Source organism: Diadema setosum, chromosome 11, assembly GCF_964275005.1.
Source record: "Diadema setosum chromosome 11, eeDiaSeto1, whole genome shotgun sequence".
In the NCBI taxonomy this organism is placed as follows: domain Eukaryota; kingdom Metazoa; phylum Echinodermata; class Echinoidea; order Diadematoida; family Diadematidae; genus Diadema; species Diadema setosum.
In genome coordinates, this window is record NC_092695.1 from 37,423,837 (window position 1) to 37,438,097 (window position 14,261).

The 14,261-nt window shown below is 38.0% G+C and overlaps 1 protein-coding gene across 1 annotated transcript; it reads left to right on the top strand.

The window, feature by feature from the left end:
- Nucleotides 1–292: 292 nt before the first annotated feature.
- On the top strand, nucleotides 293–13,673 carry LOC140235473 (alpha-N-acetylneuraminate alpha-2,8-sialyltransferase ST8SIA3-like). Its single transcript, XM_072315500.1, has 7 exons — nucleotides 293–301; nucleotides 6,578–6,870; nucleotides 7,272–7,419; nucleotides 8,090–8,202; nucleotides 11,759–11,848; nucleotides 12,395–12,636; nucleotides 13,385–13,673. The coding sequence occupies exons 1-7, from the start codon at nucleotides 293–295 to the stop codon at nucleotides 13,612–13,614; spliced, it is 1,125 nt and encodes a 374-aa protein (XP_072171601.1). The 3' UTR covers nucleotides 13,615–13,673.
- Nucleotides 13,674–14,261: the final 588 nt, after the last annotated feature.

The following is a 14,261-nucleotide window of genomic DNA, read 5'->3' on the forward strand; positions in this document are numbered from 1 at the left end:
TCGGTGTGTGTCAGCAGACTGACTGCATTCTTTGACAAGTGGAATATTTTATCAGACCCGCTATTTCATGTCTGGGCTTTGTTTATTTCATTCTGTTGTTTAAGTAAAATTAATGTAACTTATCCCCCGGATTTCCACTTTCCACTGACACATCCCGTGCAAATTCCAAGTGCTTTCCTAACAGAAACGTGTAAAGTGCAATGACTTTTCCATATTTTGATTGATGTACATCGTTTGGGTAGTATTAACCTTTCTACCATCTACACAATTCTTGAATATCTGTGCTGACGACATGACTGTGGTATGATAAGAATTGCTATGTTTTCTTTTTTTTTTTTCACGCCATAAAGTGGAGTTCGCGCACTGTTCTATACTCAGGGTGCTGGCTGTTTGTTATGTTTCCTCATTTTCTATCGCAATCTATGACGATTCCTTTGTTGCTTTTTAGCAAAAGTCTGTCTTAAGATGATGTACTACCTTTTGTGATTTTCAATCAATATCTTGTTCGTGCGTAATGATATGTCTCCAGTGCTAAATAAGTCAGAGAAAGTGAATGACGTAATGCCAAAGCTATTATACTGACCTTTTATATTACTATACTCAACACGCAGCTGAGCCCTATTTAGCTAAATACAAGTAATTCTTAAAGCTTCATTCATTTTACCACTTTAGCATGTCCAGGGGGCCAACTCTTTCCGTTCGTTTAAATTGAGTACGATCATCAACGTTTCTGAACAACTATAAATAATTGACTTTTCCTGCTCAAGTTATTCGCAGTAGACCTCACAGCTTTGAAGAGATTTGAGAATGTAGAAATGGAAAAACAAACATACGAAAGGAAATGTCTGTACGACATGCATTACTTCTCACCCAAGAGCAAGATTTGACTATGATTTATATTTCAATATCTACATGTGTAATTGGAATTCTGGAAACCTTCAAAATATGCGCGGACTTCTTAGTCTCATATATCAAATTGAGTAGCAGTTCGTTCCCTTTCGGCTGGACCATTGATGCATCAAAAAGTTATAAACTTACGCATTTTGTACATTTCTAATATTATATCATTATTATATCATTTTGTATTATGTCCTGAGGAAAAAAAAACCAGACTGTGTACTGAAGACACTCAAAAGCTTTCACCTTTACATAGTGACGAGTATTAAACACTGCGAAAATCATTCCATGTACCGGTAGATAAAGTTTGTTATCATTAGAATATGAGAAGAACTTCGAAAAGTGAAGAAAGTGAGAATGAGAGAAAAAGAGAGAGAGAGAGAGAGGGAGAGAGAGAGAGACACGCATACAGACAGACCGGGGGAGGGAAAGGGGGAGTGTATATGAACGAACCCATCTTGGTATTCATTACACGAAATATTTTACTTCGATTGTGTGACATTACGTACGATGATATTACTAATGCTCGTCCGTCCTTTAACTTCTCAAAACTACAACATTTTGTATCATCTAAAGCTCCCATCATGTGATAGACATAGATTGTGGATGACTACTGAAACATATGTTTGGTATTGCTTTCATCTTTTTTTTTTTTGGGGGGGGGGGGTGGGGCAATCTTCTCCGCACTTCAAACATGTCAGGTTAATACGATATACATTTTTAACAACTAGCAGCACAATGGACGCCAAAAATGAATACAAACAAGTAAAACCACTTTGACATCAAACATTCCAATCCATAAAATCATCTATTATAATCACCATTACGTCCCTAACAATCTGAATCCCTGTCGCGATACCCGTTAATATTCGTGCCGCCACTTCCTTCGGAGAGGAGAGAATTTAACAGACAGAAAATCTGGTTCAAACCGTTTAAAGGGGGGGGGGAATCTTTTGACGCGAACAGTCACTGGTGCTACTAAAAGTCAGAGATTGAAATTTGCAATATGGCATGACATGCCATGGCGGATTAGTTATTCCATCTGCGCCCTGCGCTCTCGGATTACCCACCAAAGCGACTGTAAACATATTCAAATATATTCCGGCCCACAGCTCATCGTCCACAGTGCTCCTGTCCTCTCGTGTCGCCTGGGTGAAGGAGTAGCGCAGCTTTGCAATGATCGTACCTCACGGCATTCTTCAGTCATGGGTAATTACAGTCGTCGGTGATTGGAATGATTCCTAATATAGGCAACCCCCCTCCCCTGGGGGGGGGGGGGGTAAGAAATGTTTCATGAAGCAAAAAAAAAAAAAAAAAAAAAAAAGATCCACGATAATAATGTGTGCGATGACGTCAGGAGTTTTAACGGCAGTAGCCGGAGTTTGTGTATTGTATGTCTTGGCGGACTTATATAATGTGTGAGAAAATCTTAATGGATTAGGAAGACAAATAGGCACATATATGGCTGGAGGGGGTTTCACTATTTTTAAACTTTGTTATGCTTACCTCTAACAACAATTACAATTCAAATGAATTCATAGTTACTTCATATCAGATTACTTAACTATTAAACAATATAATGATAATAATAATAACAATGTCGGGTAGCACCTTCCCAAAGCAGATTGCTTGTCTATAGCAAGGTGTACCCTTTCCGTATACCCATTGATAAGATTATGACAATTAATGTGTATATAAGCAAACAGTATACAACACCAGATACATCATAAAATATCCTTAAATAACATTTACACATCATAGAATGAAAAATTCATGCCGATATTCACTAAAATGCGGCTTTAAGTTCTCGCATCTAAAAGTCAGCAAATAGTTTTTGCAAACGCTTTCAACATTCCCAGTTGCAAAACATACATAATACGAAACGCTGAACTTGTAAATTTAGGAATTGCTATAGTGAGTGTGCATTGGTATCAGTGAATCACGTTTTTATTATATCATTTCCATTCTTGGACAATAAAATTTGGAGTTTATATCCAAAACAATTATTGTTATTATTATTATTTTGCTTCTAACGGAGAATTGAGTTCAAGTGTAAGTAACGCACTCAGTACTCAACGGGAGCTGTGTTGGCGTGACGAAGAGGCAAAAAAAAAAAGAAACTAGAAGAAAAAAAAAAAGAAGGAAAAAGAGCAGGGGGGGGGGGTAGGACTTGGGGTAAGGAGCTGAACAAAGGTATCCGTTGATGGAGCGATCAGAAATGCACCCTGCATACTTATAATCGTCATGAGCGAAGTACAAGACGCTCTGCACTTGAGAATTGAATTTGAAATAATGCGTGATGTCCGACGACTTGACTGCTTCACTTAATATTTTTGAATATATATTTTTTTCTTTTTGCGGTGGTTAAATGGATGGTATAGTAATGGTTGAGGTGAGGATTGGGCTTTATACTTTTTGTGAGATACCAAGGAACCACTTATGAAATAATACAGAGCATACCATTCTGAGAGGAATTCAAAAGGTGGGTCCCACCTTTTATTAGGATCGTTCTGTTTTGGATATCTCAGCTATTTCAAAACCAATTTTTGTCAAATAAACGTTGAATCCCTCTTGGAATTTCATGCTCTTTCACATTTCATTGGAGGTTTCTCATTATCTCACCAAGAAAAAAAAATGTTTTAGAAACTAGGTCTTGAAGTTACGTTTCAACCAAACCTATACAATCCCTTTAACATTGTGTCTTTTATTGCTGTTTTATTTTGGCTGTGCTGTACTGGTCACCTATACTTGACACATCGTACCCAATGTCTGATTACATCCTCTGTCGACACGACTGCATGAGAGGCGATTTTCTCAACACTTTGGTATACTTGGTTGCCGGATTTCCACACATTGTGTGGAATATTTCTCGTAACAAAGTGAAATATATCACAAAGCTTTGCAGAAGCCTAGAGTCAGAGGTTTTCAAAAGTATAAAATCAGGAAAGATGCAATGTTCAGCTACTTTGTCGGGCTTTCGTCGTGACGTGTGCAAAGGACAAACATACGTACATACTTGAATACATTTTATATAAATGTATGTGTATGTGTCATCTGTGGAGTACAGAGTACACACACACACACACACGCACACACACACACACACACACACACACAGAGTACAATAATCGCATTTGTATTCCGACATACGTAGAATACAACAGAAGAAGCAAATTTATGAGAGTATGTGTGTGTGTGTGTGTGTGTGTGTGTGTGTGTGTGTGTGTAAGAGAAACAGAGAGAGTAATGCATGGAAATACAATAAAATTATCAATGTATAAACGGTACCTATGGATTCTATGAATGCATAATGCTATAAATGCATATTATGCATATGTAGCATTATGCATTCGTATACATGTATTTCAACATACAATTCCAGCATTTCTATATTCATTATGTACCCACTCAACTCGTAGTTGAATACATTTTATGTATAGATGGTTTTACTGGTCACTGCTCACATCTTGCGACTGGAAATACGTGTAGCATCTATAATGTGACTCCGTGTCGGTCCAGTGTCGGAAACAACTAAAGCAAGGATGCTAATAGTTTCAACACCATCTTCGCCTTCATCCCAACCGGCCCACTTCCCTCCCCCCCCCCAAAAAAAAAAGAGAAAGAAATACGTGTCTAGCTATAATTTACGACAGTAATATTAACAGTAGTCATACCGTATCAACAACCTTATCAGCAAGATATGCTCCATGCTGTATACCGGCCTGCAAAGTTTATTGGAGTAGGCATCAGCCTATCGTACATTTTATTGAAGCTTTGCGTGACGTGTTTTTGTCTTGTTTTCAGCATGCATTATGATGTGTGTGCGCGCATGTGTGATGATTAGTGGATTTCTATGTGTGTCATGTTTATAGCGCCCACACATGAATTGCGCGTGTGTGTGATTGCGGTTGTGCTGGTGTAAGGCCATCGAAATAAAATTATTTCGTGGAAGTAGACGAAATGTGCAACCCAAAAGTGTAATGATGGGAATGTATTCTAGATTACAGTTTCTCCAAGTAAACGGTGTATAGTAAGAAGTGGTCTAGAGGTGTATGTCCGTGATTGTAATTGTTGAAGGATTTGATTTGAGGTAGTTATGAGTTCCTTGGGACAGGGATGATGTACGTGAAAAGTGCGAACAATTAATTTCTAAAGTTTGGTGAAGTCATCGCTGGATAAGACAACTACATTTTGTGGACAACGATATAACGAAAATGTAAAGAAATGTCAACATATTTTCACTTTTCTACAATAGCATAATGAAAGAGCTCTTGACTTAAGTCTTTCAAAAAGCAGGGGTTTAATATTGTCCTTAACATGCATGTCAATAACAAGTAGAAAATGATTGTGCACTTCCCCCCCCCCCAAAAAAAAAAACCCACAATTTTTGTGGCATTCTCTTTATATTTTTTTTTAATACCGTTTACCATATGTGACACATAGTTCCCTCGTCCAGCAATGGCTGCACTGAAACTTAAAAAAAAACATAACTTTTGATTGTTCGAGTTTTGTCAAAGTATCACTGGTGTATTCTGCTGATATATGTATTGCTGCATTCACTCAATGCACTGTATAGAGTATTCTCTGCCTATATATCTATATCTAGTGCAGGGTTTGACTCTAACTTTTTCTCTGGTGGCCTGTTCGGGCCACAAAACCTTTTCATTCGATAATTTTGGTGCCCTCAAAAAATGTAACAACCCAAAACAACATGAAATATTGAATTTCATTTCTATATTAGGTGCCCGATCGGGTCACCAAAACATAATAAAACCCTTGTGAAAATTTGGTGGCCCGATATCAAGTTTTTGCGGCTCCGGGACATCGGGCCACCAATAAGTATGTCGAGCCCTGACTAAAGGCATGATCAAACATTATGTTATTGCTCGTAAACACATGAGATTACACCTGTCCCTATTGCTTGATTTCATCTTCAGCAGGCAACTGCTATTTCTACAACTACGATGTTCAAAGGTCATGTAGATAGTTAATGATTAACCCAACGCCTTTGTTTGTACGAGAAGGTTGACTAGGACTTCCACGTGTTGGCCGGTGCGTACTGTGCATACGGCACGCAGCATGCACGTCCATTGATACAGTGTATAGAAGTAATCTTTGTTGCATTCTGCTTGCAATTTCGATGGAATTCGACCTTCGGAAAGCTCATCAAGCGAACTTTGCGAAACATTGTATACTATGGATGTATACTTGTGCAAGCTTTATCATTAACTTGGGTAAAAGACAAGTACAACAATATAATCCAAGACTGAAGCCAAAAGTCAAGAGCGCTTCAAAATCCTGTAATGGTCTTCTCAGCTAGTTGCCTTGGTAATGGCAAAATCAGTATGTTTCAAAATATTTTGCTTATAGTAGTTTCATTCCGTCAGACTATCCGTTGCATCTTGCCGTTATGCTGTCGTAAGCCATACTCCTATGTTTGTCATCTTGTAGAGAGGTAGTTTTCGACGGATTGCGATCACAAAGGGGATAGGTGATTATGGAAACAAAATCTGGAGTTTCAACGATCCCGTGGAAGAGGTACGTCCTTTACATTCTCGTGCTACTCGTGTGTGTTTGTATCGTGCTGAACGAACAAGTTTCCAAATCGCATCAAAGTGGTCCTTTGATCGCCCAAAAGGAATCCAGATTTCGTCTGCTTTTTCAATATCACAATGAAAAGGACATTGGGCCGGAAGTGACTCTCGTGACTTCGAGAAGCGACGACCAGGAAAGAGAGAATCTAGGTCTGCGAAAACCACACGACTACGATCGAACGATATCGGAAGAATCGTGGCTAGCAGCAGGCGGTGAGCCTCGTGGCAATGGACGCTCGGCAGCAAACGTCAACGATTACGAGGAATCGATCGCAGATATCTGGCAAGAGCAGGATGACAACATAACTTGGCAGAAATACGAGGCCGAGTACCAGTCTCTGGAATGGGTCGCCAACGAAAAGGCATTTCAAGAATGGAGGTATGTAGTATACATTCCTATATTGGTGTTTCTGTTACTGTCTCTAGAACATAAAGCAACATTTCCCTACACACCTCATACCGTTTGTTTGATTAGCGATTTCCTTGCTCTAGACCTATGCATTTGGTATTTGAAGTCTTTCAATGTGTACATTAGTTTGGTAGCCGTGTTTCAAATGCAAATAATATAAAGTTACTATATCAATTCGTGGATGTATTCATCAATGATAAAACAAGAGGAGACATTTCAACAACGCCACCTAAACCACAACTAAGAGAAGTCATAAAAGCTACCATTACATTAGCTCTTACAATACATAATCACAAAGCACTAAGAGAAGAGTCGGTTATTAACGTGAGGTTATTGGACCTCGTATTTGCATCATATGTTTTGTTTTGCAGAACTGGTCTAGAGATGTATGGGGTAGATTCTCAGAAGAACTTTCTGGTCACGCACGACTCTGTGGAACTGAAACAAGTTCTACCTTTCTATCTCACCAGAGAGCAAACGTACTCTGTAAGCGAGTACTTCCTGAAACTAATTCCAAAGGTATAATTAAAGATTAAGATATACCAATAAATGGTATATTTAATATTCTTGTTTATATCTCTCTAAGATTTATAATGTTTGTTTTATGTTAAGTGCTGTCTGGGGCAAATTATTTGTATAGGGCCCCATTTTTTCTCTCTCTTCTTTCTTCCTTTAAATCAACAACAACAACAACAACAAAGATTAAAAGTTTCATTGCTTGGAGACAGTAATATTCCAGCTTCCTTTAGTAATTAATTCCTGTTTGATACGAGTGTGAGTTGATATCTATACCTGTCTATCAAAGTTGTCTACTTTTTTAGATTATAATTAAATCATTTACAGTATTTCTGTATTCACTGTATATTTAAATAGAAAAAAAATGCTCTACATCGACAAGAAAACATGTCAGCTATCGTATATCTGTTGTACGTCTCCAAAGGCATGAAAGACAACGACAGAGAATGTAATTGATGTAATAGTATAAATAATATGCTATACTTATGACAAGTATTTAGAGGAAACGAAGAAAAAGTAAGCTTTTTCATATTTCCAGATAAGAGAGAATACAGCACTTGGCATTGATTCTTTATCGTGCAAATAATGTTTGTATACCGTTCAGAAGAAAGAAAGCAACTGTGTGGTCATATGCCATAACGTCAATTCGTTGTCTGGTTCTCTTGTGTGGTAGGAAACGCCTTATGTTGGTCCAACCCTGGGGAGGTGCGCGGTTGTCGGAAACAGTGGGATGTTGGAGAAGAGCGGTTGTGGAAGAGCTATCGACTCAGTCGATTACGTATTCAGGTTAAACATCAATACTCTGTGGAATGATTTAATCTATCCCACCTATAACTTCATTCATTCGTTTATAACTTCCTTAATTCAGTCATTTCTTTATTCATTCATCTATGTTCATCGTTCATCGTTCATCTATCCATTGGTTATTCATCTTCATTGGTTCATTCATCGTTTAAAATAAGTTGTAATATTCTATGACCTCATTCATTTAATCTATTCATTCAATCAAACACTCACTCATTTCTTTATCCATTCATTCGTTCCTATTTTTATTAGTTCGTCCATTGGTTCATCCATTCATTCAGAGACGTTGCCACTTTCCAAGTCAATGAACCCATGTCAACTACGTATACATCTCACCATATGTCACAAACTGTAAAAACCTCGCGTGGTTCGTGTCTTGGGCATAAAATCTTGTGTCAGTACAAAATGTGCGGTCGTAAAATAGAGCAGTAAAAAAAAAAAAAAAAGATGTACGCATGTACACAGACACATACACTGACACAGACATAACATTATGTAGACCTACAATTCTGCATAAGCTAGACGAAAGAAGGATGAAAACTATTGGTTGTATATTCTGTACAGTAGAACCTGCGCGAAACACACCAACCCAGTCAGATGGCAAGTTTTATGTGCTCGTTTTTCACAAATTTGCAAATTCCCGCAACAATGTATACTTCAGGGCAAAAAGGGCTTAAATGTCGCTTCGGACGACGAGACTATGACATGAATCAGCTAATTGGAATCACAGCAGTGGATGAACAAGAAAGCGAGAAACAGAAAAGCAGTTGAAATAAGAATGTGATAAAAACATTGTACATTATTATACATACGTTACTGGGCAATGCACGATATGTTTTAGGCAGCATCGGATTTCAGTGCAATTGTCATCAGTATTCACACGACTTTGTAATTACATATGTACGTTTATAATATATATATATATATATATATATATATATATATATATATATATATATCTATATATATATATAGATATATATATTATACACACACATATGTTATATAAACCAAATATCCTATGAACTTCTGTTAAGTTCTATTTAGTTTCTCTGTGTCAAACTCGACAACAAACTTTCACAAACAATATACAATTCTACTCAAGACTAAAAAATATACGAAGAAAATCAACACTGAGAATAAGAATATGATTGAATGAAAACAGCCATCAAAGGATGTAAAATTGTCTTTACATTGAAATTAGACCGATTACATATATATATGTGTATATATATATATATATATATATATATATATATATATATATACAAGTGAGTGAGCTTGGATTTATGTGTATGTGTACCTACTCATACGTTTATGTTTCTTTGCAACCTTGACTTTATTATAGAAGAGAACTCAATCACGTCTCACCCATACCGAAAAATATCGTGTCATTTCATTTTCGCATGGGTTCGCAAAGTTGATTACTACGTGCTAAATGTCAGCTGTCGAGCAGCACAAATCGCACAAGTCCATGAGCTCAGAAATGCAATAAGTGCTGCGGGAAGTTCACGTCTGTCTTGCCCGCGGGCACCGGCAGATGCACCCATTGTCCGTATTATACGCTTGGCCGTGACTCTTCCCGAGCGTATCATTCGCGAGAGGTGTTTACATTTTGGCTTTCAGTGTTTATAAATGCGTGGGACTACGACGTGGCACGTGGCGTCTTGACCTTTTCCCCCTTTCCCTTTCATCTCGTTATAGGAAGCAAAGACTTACCCTCATGTCAATGCGAAGTTTATTTTGTTTAAAGCATACCTAAATTACGGATGCCTTCCTCGTTGAAACCCACTGGGGAGTTAAATTTGGCTGGATCGCTCGGTGGGTTGGAAATGCCATGTAGACGGGCACTGCTTTTCGGACACTTCCCTAACAAGGATTTCTCTTCGTCGTGATTTTTGAACAGCCGCGTGCTGTTGTAGATGCGGAGGAATATCTTCGCAAAGTTCAGTTTTTTTGCAACTCTTTTTCTGCTCTTTAGTGTTTGCCCGTTTGTTCACTTCATTGTGATTTTGCGCAATAGACCTGAAATGTCAATAACAACCAAAATATTTCAATTCAATTCAATTCAAAATGATTTTATTTCCATATAAAGTAATACAAAGTAATATACATAACGCTTACATGAGTACATAACATCAAAAGGAACTTTCAACCACGTATTTTTAAACAAAACATGAATACAAGTGTCATAATCATATTAACGCTGGTTTGGATAAATAAACAAGTAAGCAATACAATCTCAATTTATAACTTATATGGAAAAGAGGAATTCACAAGAAAAGCATAGCTTGTAAAATTTATGAATTACTCTAGAAGGTGGGGGCATCTCAAGATCCGTCAAGGACTCCATGTATACGATTTTGATATCCTGATGTCAGGCGAAATAATATTGTATTATTTCACAAGTTAACGTCTACTATTAGTCACGTACATGCTTTGAGATTGCACAGTCCCGAGGTCAGTGTAAATTGCAATGCTACTATATCCTTCAATTCACAGATCAAACTGGAGATTGTTCCGTTCTGATCCAGTAGAATGTATAAACATGAAGCATAGATATATAACATCGGTGGATGCAATTACGATTTCATATATCAACTAGAATGCACTACTTAATGTTGATATGAAATATCAAGTGCAATTTTACTACTCAGCGGTAGATGATGTTTGTTCTTGTCGGAAGATGATGAAGGTACTGATGTCCTTTTTTATACACGTCATTAATCCGCGGCGCCACTTTGACACACGACAAGCAGGAAATAAACATGAACCGGATTATGATGTTTATCTTTCAAGGGTCTCATCCACATAACTCTTCTGTGTAGAGTTCTGTGGTCTCATTCTGTGTGTAAAAAAAAAAAAAAGTAGCCGACAAAGACTTTGGCTGCTCCGGAGGGAGGGGAGACAGAACACAAATAGTGTGAACGTATATAAACCCTGAAATGACTGTGGAATAAAACGATGCAGCAAATATGGCGCGATGGGAGAGTGGTATAATTACCGCAGAGGTGGGGAGGATTTTAAGAGACCCGGAAGTGTGTGGAGAGAAGGGTGGCGTGATTGAATCGATACATTCGAAAACCACACCTATCCTAGCCTGCTAGAATAGATTTATAGAGTATAACACTAGGACTGCATCCACATACGTCTACGAATAGAATCCCCATCAGAGAATTGTTTTGTGTATCGAAACGTACACTCATCCGTAACCTTCGACCCCAATCAAGATTTTTCAGCTGTGTGTGTACGTACTTAAAGATCATTATAACATTTGTAACGGGAATTCCGGAATATGAGACGAATCGGGCCAGTCATCCCATTGCAAGAATCCCCACTCTCATCGGATGTTTTAAAGAGCTGCAAGAAGTAAGGCTATTCCGCTGTCATGAAGGATTGATTAATGATAAAATGAAAATGATAGCCTGTTTCAAAACAGAATTGAGGCTGTAGATATGCAGGCTTACCCCTCTCATTTACATCTCTCAATAAACATTCATATCGAGTTTATCTAAATTTCCTCTTTTTGTCTCACAAGATGCAATGTTCCACCATTGAAGGGTTACGAGGAGGACGTGGGAATGAAGACGAATCTAACCACCATGAATCCAAGCATGCTGGAGTTCGAGTGAGTTATTTTTTTTTTCCTGTTTGATTCGGTCAACGAGGCCCGTCCTCAAACTCGCCCGGTTATGATGGTAACACCTCAAGAATATAAACTTTTTCTCTATCATTTTTTTTTAAATTAAAAGTACGGCTGTTTCATATTATGACCTGATGACTATTAGTTTGCATATTTGCACATTCCATATTACACAATAATCAATTATAAATATAATTTGATGTGATATGACTGCGTTTCAACTATATACACTCGCAATTTCACCATCTCTGCGTTTCCAGAAGTTGGTTTTAGCTAATTCAGATAAGTAAGATTTCTTTGTTTACCGTGCTGAACACTTTGATAAAGATGACGAGATATTGTCGATGCAATTATCTGTCTTGGACACAAAAGTGATTTTATCATCCCACCGTCAATTCAACACAAGCAGATAGGTGTCATAATCTAAACTATACATAAGATGATAATGTATCATGCCAACGGTCTGCCACGTTATCCAAGCCACGCTAATGAACAGTAACAAAAGCCATCTTTATTCTGTATATTGCCAAGTTCGCAGGGGTCGGCATCCCTTGTACGTCACCATGACGAAGCCTATAACGTCGTCCTGGAGCCTTACAACGGGGTTCTGGCCCTACCCTGCTTCAGCCACATTTTCTTTCTCCGTCAGTGCCTTAAAGCCATCAAGCAGTACTACCGCGAAAACGCCAACATGACGCTGATGCATCCCGAGCACTTCAACACCGTCTGGGACTTCTGGAAGGATCGAGGGATGATGAGTCTACCGTCGTCAGGTGCATAGATCATAATTACATCAGCATATGACATCCATGTTTGAAAGAACAAAATGTGGGTACATTCTACGTTTCACGTTGGGTAGGCGCGTGGCTTAAAAAAGCAACAACAAATTGAAAAAAAGTATAGACAATGTAATAAAAGGGTAGATATTCAAAGCTCATGCCACGACATACACTATTGGTGTTGACGTCATTACTCACATCTGATTGTTGGGTTTCATGGAGATTATTTTATTGGTATCCTGGTAAGAGACCTTGTTAAGTTGCGAAGTTATTAGACGTGTTAATATAAGATTATGTCTCTATATGAGAGATTGTAAAGCAGGAAACCTTACTGAACTGGCTTAATTTGCCCGCAATATTTTTTGTTGTAAAGATTAAGAATTAATGGATGAGTGGATGAATGAATGAATGAATGAATGAATGAATGAATGAATAATGAATGAATAGATTAATGATTAAACAAACAAGGGAATAGATCATTGAAAACATGACCTGTTAGACATTCTGAAATATGCTAAAATGGAGTCCATTTGGCCCTTTGTCCCAAAAGGACTGGTCACGGCAAAAAATTAGTAGTCTTGTACAGTTTTTTAATTTCTATATTGACAATGAATGTTCATATTAATCATTGCTGGGGCTAATTGTGCAACGTTTTGAGCATACAGTCAGCTGCAACTGCTCGTCTGACAATGTCAATGTTGCGTTATCTCCATAGTTATTTCTATCATATTCATTGGTCTAGGATTCTACATTGTCAACGTGGCAGTCACGCTGTGTGACAAGGTGGACCTCTACGGTTTCTGGCCTTTCTTCAAGACCGGTCTGTCAGGGGCTGCCAAGGAATTGAGATACCACTACTATGAGGATGGTGCGTGGCGTCAGTCGCATGACATGCTCGGGGAGTTTAACCGCCTCTTTCAACTGCACAAAGATGGAGCGTTGAGGATTCACATCGGAAAATGTGCGCCATGAACTTTTTCCCACTCCATGATCCTATTCAGCAGTCTGTGCTATAAGATATCCACCTTGAATGATGACGTAAGGTTAAGGAAGGTTAACAGTGGATCCAACGAGAAAGGTACACTATGAGCGCGAAGCCAGGGGTGTTAAGAGTATATTCGCGTCTTCCAAAAAGTAAGACAAAGTCAACAACAATAACAACAACAACAACAACAACAACAACAACAACAACACACACACACAAATGACAAAATAAGTGAAATTATTGATTTCGATCTTGCCGGAAGAAGTGTGAATGTCAGAAATAGCATCCGAGAGTATGGTGCGATTGCAATCAGTCTTGTCTCTGGATGTTCAAATGCAGTATTATTTCTAGTTAAACGGCCTCACTAGAGACTGGAGAAGTATAAGTCTTCCGTTTCTCTCTCAGGATCAACAGGGCATATTCCGCACACAAGGTTATGGCACATACCAGTGATTCAATAAGATATAAAAGTATACTCCAATATAGCTTCCGGGAAGAAGAAGAAGAAGAAGAAGAAGAAGAAGAAGAAGAAGAAGAAGAAGAAGGAGAAGAAGAAGAAGAAGAAGAAGAAGAAGAAGAAGAAGAAGAAAAAGAAGAAAAAGAAAAAGAAAAAGAAAAAGAAAAAGAAGAAGAA